At 36.7% G+C, this 9,985-nt stretch overlaps 1 protein-coding gene across 1 annotated transcript in view; it reads left to right on the top strand.

The window, feature by feature from the left end:
• Nucleotides 1-4,953: 4,953 nt before the first annotated feature.
• Nucleotides 4,954-9,985, top strand: part of LOC114261853 (vesicle-associated protein 4-2) — a 9,146-nt gene continuing 4,114 nt past the window's right edge. The window contains exon 1 of the mRNA XM_028202161.2: nucleotides 4,954-5,536. Within this exon, the coding sequence (XP_028057962.2) occupies nucleotides 5,260-5,536 (277 nt within the window). The 5' untranslated portion in view covers nucleotides 4,954-5,259. The remainder of the gene's footprint in view (nucleotides 5,537-9,985) is intronic.

A 9,985-nucleotide genomic window follows, 5' to 3' on the forward strand; every position in this document is an offset into this window, starting at 1 on the left:
ATTACAACACAATGACCCATCCCTCTCCATCTTCACTTTCCGTGCATGTTTGTTACCAACATCAACAACTGTGTAAATGGTACTAGCCTCGCCATATTCAATTGCTTCTATGTCCGATTCAATTGATCGAAAGTACTCATTTTGAAATTCTTCAAATATCTTTTTTGTGTAAACATTACCCATTTGAATTAACATTCTTATTGTTGCTTTCACCTTTGGCAACCTTTGGCACAAAGCATATCCTGCTTCTAACTCCTTGTATCGCTTCTCGTAAAGTACCCTTTCGAAATGCATGAAGAATTCATTTAAGTTAAAATCAGAACGAATGTAATCCTTCAAAAAAGCATTAAAAGATTCACTAAGTTGTGTGGTACTCATTCCCGCAGCCCATGTTGATCTAACATATGGCCAACCCCATTTTTCTTTCACCGCAAATGTCAATTTTAACCAATGGTTTTCATGCGCATCATATTTATCAAGCATTTCTGCCCACTCTAACTTCCATTGATTTGCATCTTCAATGTCAAAGAAGAACTTATTTAGTACACCCTTTACCCCCTTATCTTGGAACAAACAATTAACATGCTTCAATGCATTTTGCATCAAATGCCAAGTACACAAACGGTGACTTGTGTCCGGCATAACGATGGGTATGGCTTTAGCCATTGCAGCATCTTGATCAGTGAACAGCGTTTTTGGTGCCTTTCCTGACATAGCCTGTAGAAAATTTTGAAACAACCATACAAACGATTCGGCGGTCTCATCATACAACAAGGCTGCACCAAATATAACTGTTTCCCTATGATGGTTGAATCCCACAAAAGACGCGAAGGGTCTATGTTCTTTGTTTAACTTGTAAGTAGTATCAAAAGTGACAACATCACCAAATTGGGCATAATCCATGATCATTTGTGCATCAGCCCAAAACATATTCGTTATTTGCTCTTCATTATCTAACTGGAAAGCATAAAAGAAGGAAGGATTCTGCAAAGATTTTTCTTTAAAGTATTGCAATACATTGCCTACTTCCCCATATGCTAAACTTTGTTGTCTTTTGGTTCTCAAATAATTTTTCTGATCTAACTTTGTAAACCCAAGACATTGCCTCCCACCAGCTTCCCTACCCATGAGTTCAAAAGACTGGCCTAAACGAAGACCAGATTGTGCCGCCAAATCTAACTCAATTGCTTGGGTAGTCGATATCTTTCTTTGTGACGGCAACATGTGGGCACACTCGGGTGATACAAGATCATGGTTGTGTTTTTCTTTGAAATCAGTGACAACATATTTCCCAGTACCCTCATCTAATTTGACATAAAGTCGAGCCTCACAACCGGTCCTAGTTTCAGCTCTTGGGTTTTTTGACAATGGGTCTCGTTTGTCACCCTTCCGAAATCCCTCCTTGTTGCAAACCAAAAGTCTACAAATAAGTTGGTTATTGATCTTGTTCTTCCTACAGAAATCCCTTCTTATGCTAAACCCCATTCTTCCTCCATATGTATTATAAAAATCATACACACATTGTTCAGAATCGAATGTCATTCCCTGTTTTGGCTTCCAAGCACAATCATTCTCAGGTTCCATATCCATATGAAAATGCAACTGAAAACCCATATAAATAAAATCTTAGCTACATAAATAAAAAATTCATCACATTCCAGTAAACACCTTATCTGTTCACATGACTGATTAAATAACTTATGTTACAAAATCATTTGGCAAACCTCTGATTAAATAGAGTAATCTTCAAAATCTGTGTTACACCAATGAAATCAATTCAACATATTTACTTTATAGAGTGCAGATCAATTATATTTCAAAATCTGTGTTAGAAATAAAATAGAGTGCAGATAGTGCAGATGTTGAATTAATTTTGGACATATTTAAAAACCCTATTGATTACATAACAATGAATGAGTGAGGATTTGCTGCTAGCATACTCACAATTTTTGAATGTTGAATTAAAAATAGGCAATTTTGATGAGGATCTGCTACTAGCATACTCACAAATTTTAAATGTTGATTACATAACCACGTGGTAACATACCCTATTGATTTCATTAACACAGATTTTGAATTAAAAGTAAAATCTGTGATTTCAAAATCTGTGGTTTAACACAAAATAAATTAACACATTTGTCCATTAAAAGTAATCTTCAAATACTGAAACTAATTAAATAGATTTTGAAACTGATTAAAATCTTAAAATACAGAAACTGATTGAATATTCAAGCTGTAGATCTTCAAATACAGATTTTGTCTCTTAACACATTTGCCCATTAATTTTTTTATCTATTTTTTTTTAATCTTAACAGATAGGTTAATCTTAACAGATTGGAAATCAACCTTAACAGATTTGTCCATATTTTTTACCCGTTAAGGTTCATTTCCATTACGCCGTTAAGGTTCATTTCCATTACGCCGTTACTATTTTTTTATCAATGAACCTATCTGTTAAGATTAAGCTTCATAAGGAAAAAACGCAGCAGTCTGGAGAGAGTAAGTCTGGAGAGTAGTACAGTATTAAGCTTGATATACATTAATTTCTGATTTACAGAGGCAAAGGGGAACTGACCTGTGGCGTCGTCGGTCCTTGCAACGGCGTGGAGACTGGGTACACTGGGTCGCCGCCGGTATTGGGTCGCCGTTCAGTCGCCGTTCGGACAAGAACCACTGACTGTGTTCAATGAGTATGTGTTTTCCCACGAGTTCAGACCAACTCTATGTTTTGTTTTGGGCGGGAACGAATAGAATAGAAATTGGAATTTTTTTTTTTTTAATCTCAGCCGTTGGATGTGCAACGGCTGATCTCAGCCGTTGCAAGGACGCATGCTCGTAAGTCTTTGCAAGGAGAGGATCTGTACTCGTTGAAGGCCACCGAAGGTTGTCTAGGTTCACGAAATAGCTGAAAAGGTTTGCTGAAGGTCATGGTGGTAAATGATTGGTCATAGAAATAATAACTTTACAGGTTGTTAGAGGTTGCTGACAATTGATTGACTGGTGGGGGGTTGCGGTGGTCCGTGGCGATGTTGGGTGGGTGAATAGTGTTGGGGAAAAGAGGGGAAAGTGAAAATTTATTTTGAAAATAAATAAATCCACAATTATCATATTTTTAAAAATTTTGGAATTAATTTTATTTTTTTGAAAATAAAAATAATATTGGATTTATTTAGTTTGTATTTGAGAAATATGTTTTTGAGATAAAAAGTACGAAAATTTGTTTGGTTTAATTTTGAATTTGTTTTTTAAATGAAAATGAAAACGTTAACAGATTACTCTTTTAGTAAACACAATAATAAATGATCACGCGGAAACGAAAAAGAAAAAGAAAAAGAATAATGTTGATATAAATTAATACAAAAGAAAAATATGTACAATTGCCATAAATTATCAACAAGTCAATGTAATTTATTATATATATATATATATATATATAAACGGAATCACGTAGACTTTCGAATATATTTTTTTGAAATTTATAGATCAGATAATTAAGTCTATGGCCAAGTAAAAAATTAAAAAGTTATTTAAAAAGTTAACACTATTTATTAAAAGTCAATAATTATGACTGTACAATTTTTAATTTTAATTTTTTTCAACAAATCAATTTTTATAATTTTTTATTACACATTTTTTTATAAAAAGTCAAAAAATTAACCAAAGCATCCATATTTTCTTCCTCAATTTTTAAGTCCAGAAAGATAAAAAGTACACTTATTTAGGACACCCCAAACAACCCCTAAGTTTGACCAGTTGAAAAAAAGTTAAAAATTTAAAAAGTTACTCAAAAAATTAAAAAATTATCATTATTCACAAAAAGTCAAAAAGTATGGCTACACAACTTCCAATCTTAATTTTTCCTTACACACTAATTTATACAATTTTTTAATACACATTTTTCTATAAAAAGTCAAAAAGTTAACCCAAACATCTATATTTTTTCCCTCAACTTTTTAGTCTAAAAAGATAAAAAATACACTTATTTAGGACACTCCAAACAACCCCTAAATATGCTTGATGAAATGATTGAAAAATTTACAAAATTTTACTTTCTTTTTTTATAAAAAGTTTCATTTGATCATTTAAGAGCTGTTTGAAGTGTCCTAAATAAGTGTATTTTTTTATCTTTTTGGACTAAAAAGTTGAGGAAAAAATATGGATGTTTTGAGTTAACTTTTTGACTTTTTATGAAAAAATGTATGTTAAAAAATTATATAAATAAGTATGTAGAAGAAGATAGTGTAGTACACCGTACAGATTGGCAGTTAGTCGACTGGGTGAATATATGGGAAAAAATTGCCTCATTTTTGGGTTTTGATTGGACGGTATTGTTCGACCCGTGGGGCCCCATACGGGTCCAATTTTTCTAATCGGAACCGTTCAATGTGTAGAACTCGTTGAGTACAATATGCTTATAAAAAAACACGTTGATTGGATATCGATAGCTATCTGATCGTGTTAGTTTTTTTTATTAACTGTTAACTATAACACCATCTAATTTTTATACAAAACTGCTTTGATCATATAATTAGCGATATCCGATAGACTTAATTTTTTACAAACTTATAGTGCTAAACTAGTTCTACATCTTGAACGGTTCAGATTATCAAAACGGGACCCATGATGGGCCCCAACGAACCCAACTTTACCATCAAACTTAATGAATGTACACATTTAAATTTTTTTTTTAAACCGTCTGAAACTGGCCTGACGTCAATACATTAATAGAAAAAAAAATTAATTTGTATTTAATATTTATATATTAATTTTTTTATATTTTTTTAACAAATAGTGATAATTTTTTAATTTTTTTTACACTTGCTAAACCAGCCCTTATTATGAAGCACCAGAAACTTCAAATTTTGGTTTGTTTGACTTTAAAATTAACCCTATCTCACCTGATACAAAATTACTTTTTATCTTTTTAAATGTATGAAAGTAATTCAAAGCAGACCAATCCATACTAAAAAAACACAATTCCTTCACCAAGCAAACACGCCCTTATTCACTTATTGCCCCCGCCAATCAAGTACAAAATGTCATGTCACCATGTGCGGACGTCACCCCCACCGATTCAATCCAGTTAAATCCCCTTCTTCAGATCCGAACTGCTCCACCGTTTCCCCTCTCTCTAAAAAAGTGTCCGTTACCATTTCCTGAAAAGTCAGACGCCGAAACCTCCCAAAATACAAAAATTATCAGACAGAGACGTACACAGAGTCTGAAAGTCAAAACGGTGACGTATTATCTCATTTTCCGATGCCAGTCGCCGACGAGAAATCACCGTCGGAAGGTAAAATCTTAGGTTTGTTTAAGCTACCATTTCGAAATTCGAGCAATACGACGTCGTCTAGCAACGTTCAACACCATCAGAGTCATCAGACGAACTCACAGGTCGAGGGTTTGAATCCTCACAACAACAACAACAACAACAACAACAACGGCTCTTTGAGCTCGGTCTCTTCTGTTGCCAGATCTCTTCTTCCAACACGACGTCGTCTTCGCCTCGACCCTTCGAACAAGCTCTACTTCCCTTGTATGTGATTCCTCCTCGTCTTGATCGATAGTGGTTTTGTTCGTAATTGTAAATTGATTGGTGATTTGGGGGAAATTAGTTTGTTTTTTTTTTTTTTATTTTATATTTTAGAGTGAGAGTATGTGGTTTTGAATTTCCCATATTTTTTTACTGATGTGTTCAATTTTGCAAGAAAAATGGGTATTTGTTGATGATTTAATTGGGAATATTGATGTGGTCATGGCTCAAGGAGGTCTAAGGCATGGTAATGAGTTGGTAAATAGTGTGAGAAAAATTGGAGGAGAGAGTAGTGAAATGGTAAGTGCAATAAGATTAATTAAGTTCAGCATTGTGACAATAGTGTTTAAATTGATTTAAACTTAAAAAAAAAAAAAATTAATTTGGAAATAGTGTTTGAATTGATGTGGCTCGCGAGGTTTTGTTTCGTCTTTTTGTTTATAATTAAAGGGAAATACTCTTTTAATTTTTGAAGTTTTGGTATTATTAAAATTTTTAAAATTTTAAATTTATGTGTTTGTGTGTGATGAGTTGGAATGTAGTGAGAATAGATGGTCAGGTGATTCCCAAAAAATGCTTACCATTTCCATTTATGTAGCGTTTGATACAATGTAATCCACGATTTTAAATTAGAATTGGAGTTTATGTGTGTTCAAAAGTTTAGTTTCTGGATTCTTTTAGCCTATGTTTGGTTGAGTGATTTGGGGTGAGATTTGTAAAGGGAAAGGGAATGTGTGAATTAGGTGAAATATAACTATATTTTGTTCACATTTCACATGTATTTTTCTTTTTCCTTTCCAAATCCCTTTATGTTGAGCATGGTTATACACCAGCCACCCAAGCCATCCCATGACGCACTCCCTAAGTCGCTTCCTTAGTGCACCACCAAAGTCTTCTACAGTCTTCTATATAAAAGGGTGCGTTTGGGATGGTTCTCGCTTCTTGCTTTGTTTTCCTTTCACGGAGTTGTATTTTGTGTTTTGGTTAGTGATAGACTCAATGTTTAGTTCAGACTTCATCAAAATGTAGCCATTTTCAGGTTCAAAATTCAAAACAACAACCAACACAACACAAAAAAAATAAAAAAATAAAAATAAAAATAGAGGGCTTTTTCTTTCTGACAGCCGTGTGCCGACCTCACTTACTCGACTCTGCTGCCGATTTCTTCCTTTTGATTTCGTCTTGGGAGACCCTTAAAGGCCCTGCCTCAGTGCTTTCAAGACCGTCGAGCGAGTTGATTCCCTGCTAATTATCAACAGCAGAGTACGCCGGCACTCTGAATCGGACCATGACGGTGGCTTTCCGTTTCAGCTCTTTATTTTCCGCCTTCAGTGCCCTAATCTCTGCTCGCGCATCCTTGTACATACGTTGGAGCAGCGAAACTTGGGCGTTTAATTGGTGTACCTCATTTGTCCTGTTCTGCAGTCGGTGAGACAAATTGGAGACCGTAGCCACTTTCTCCATATAGGACTTCAGCGTTCAGTGGTTAGTTTCAATGTTAGATTGAGCTGTCATTATTTGCTCGACTGACAGCGTAGGAAGGTTAGGAAGAGTAGGAGCAAGGGCACTCAGTTCAAGGAAACTTATGGGGTCATTAAGATCTGGAAAGAGGGTGAGAGAACCACGGGAAGAGGCCATGTTAGAGGATGTAAAAGAAAGGGGTTGCAGAGTGGTTTGTAACTTTTTTTACTCTGCCTCTCTCACCGGCCTTGGTTTAAAAAGAGAACGAAGAGACGGAGACGACAAAGAGGAAGCGAGAGCAGAGACAATCATTGCAAATCAAGGAGCATCTAGCTCTGTCGGTCACGTGAATCGCGCGCTAGACACGACGCTCGAAGCTACATGTCAGGCGCGACTTTCGAAGGCGATATATATATATATATGTATATCTTTGTATGTATATATACATGACCATACAGTGTCTTTTCTAACGGTCCGACACGACCACACAGTATTTTTTACAACAGTCCGACACGACTACACAGTGTCTTTTACAACGGTTTGACACAACCATGTAGTGTCTTCTACATCGACACGACCACACAATGTCTTTTATAACGGTCCGACACAACCATACAGTATCTTCTACAGCAGTCCAACACAACCATACAGTGTATTCTACACCGACACGACCAAACAATGTCTTTGACAACGGTCCGACACAACCATACAGCGTTTTCTATATCGATTTGCCACAACTATACAGTGTCTTCTACAACGGTCTGACATGACCATACAGTGCCTCCTATTTTATTTTTTTTTAGTTTATTTTCTTGTTTTGTTATTCTCTCCAAACTCATGTTGTTTAGTACCTATTCTCCTTGAGTTTGAGGGGGGCTGTTAGTGTATATGCTTTATGCTTTAAGTTAGTGTACCTTTCGGCCACTTTCATAATTGTTGTCTATAATCTCTCCTATATATAGGAGCCATTGTACATTGAATAAATATAATAAATGAGATACATATTTCTCTCTCTTTCTCTATACATTAATCTAACATGGTATCAAAACTATAAGATTTAGGCCTGTATTTCTTTCTCATCGGCAGGCAGTTGGTTGGCAACCTTACCTTCGTTGCCCGCTGGACTTTTTTACACATACCTTCACTTTGCTGCATCTTTCAACAATCTCTTTTCAAATCTTAATGACGCTGTATGGTCGTGTATATATATACATACAAAGATATACATATATATATCTCGCCTTCGAAAGTTTGCGCCTGACACGCGGCTTCAAGCGTCGTATCTGGCGTGCGATTCACGTGACCAACAGAGCTAGACGCTCTCTAATTTGCAACGATTGCCTTGGCTTTTGCTCCCTCTTTGTTGTCTTCGTCTCTTTGTTCTCTTTTTAAACCGAGGCCGGTGAGAGAGGCAGAGCAAAAAAAAGCTACGACCCAATCTGCAACCTCTTTCTTTTGCATCCTCTGGCATGGCCTCTTCTCGTGGCCCTCTCACCCTCTTTCTAGATCTTAATGATCCTATAAGCTTCCTTGGACTGAGGGCCCCTGCTCCTATCACTCCGCTGCATCTTCCAACACCCTCTTTCCAAGCATGGGATTATTGGGTTTGGTCAACAGGATCTCTCTGTCATATCACAACTGTCATCACGAGGGATTAGTTCTATGGTGTTCTCCCATTGCTTGAAGGGAGAGGGCAATGGTGGTGGTACAGTAGTTCTTGAGCGTTGCTGTCAATGGCCAATTGTTGCCTATTGATACTGCAGTGTTTGCAAATACTCGATGAACCATTGTTGATTCTAGAACAACTTTGTCGTACCTGGTGGAAGAAGCTTATGATCCTTTTGTTAATGCTATAACTGCTGTTGTTTCACAACCTGTGGTGCTATTCATTTCAAAAGGAAACCAATGTTATCAAGTACCCACCAGTATATTTGAGATATTTCCTCCCGTTGCTTTAAACTTTGTTGGTGGTGCATTTGTGGTTTTAAGACCAGAAGACTACCTTATACATTATGGTTTTGTTGATGGTGCTGCAATGTGGTGCATTGGCTTTCAGAAAGTTCAGTATCAAGGACTAACTATTTTAGGAGATCTTGTTCTTAAAGATAAGATTTTTGTTTATGATCTAGCTCGCCACCGGCTCTGGTTCCGATAAGCTCTCCTCCTGCTACTGCTCCGGTCACCACGCCAGCTGTTTCTTCGACCACCGCGCCAGCTATTGTTCCTCGAGCTGTGGCTATTCCATCGCCGGCTCCGAGCGAGAAGAAGACTAAGAAGAAGCACAATACACCTTCGCCAGCACCGTCTTCAGAGATGCTCAGCCCTCCTGCACCGCCGAGCGAAGCCCTGGTCCGAGTTCTGACTCGATCTCGCCCCGTCCAGCTCTCTCAGATCAGAGTGGGACAGAGAAGTTGAAGTGCATGAAGATGGTGGTCGGAAGCTTGGTGTTGAGAAAGGCTAGTCTTTGTTGTTCTAGACTAGTCTTTGTTACTACTCTCTCTCTAATCATTTGTTTAGTCAACATGGCCTTGGCAGTCAACATGTCCTTGATGAGTTTTTTACTCATTCTCTCTTAAATCTAATATCTCTCTCTCTCTCTCTCTCTCTCTCTCTCTCTCTCTCTCAGATTTATCCCTTTCTCCATATACATCATCACACTCTTTATTTATTTATTTCTTTTCTCAAACCAACATCTCTATCTCATCTACACTTGACTTTACACCCCACTCTCCCAATCCCACCACCATGTCAACTTTCCACCCCCATCATCCACATTGTCATAATATCACCACCTATCATGCACAAAACCATATGCTCTCACATGTTTTCATCCACCACCTTTTGTTCCACCATTTCCTTTTTTGACACCTTGTCCACCAACTCTTTCTTTTATTTAAACCTTAAAAAAAAAAAAAAAAAATTCATATATATATCCACCTATATCATATGCTTGTTCCCCACTATATATATCTTTATCTTTTTAAATCCATC

Source organism: Camellia sinensis, chromosome 9, assembly GCF_055761805.1.
Source record: "Camellia sinensis isolate YWXY chromosome 9, ASM5576180v1, whole genome shotgun sequence".
NCBI lineage: Eukaryota > Viridiplantae > Streptophyta > Magnoliopsida > Ericales > Theaceae > Camellia > Camellia sinensis.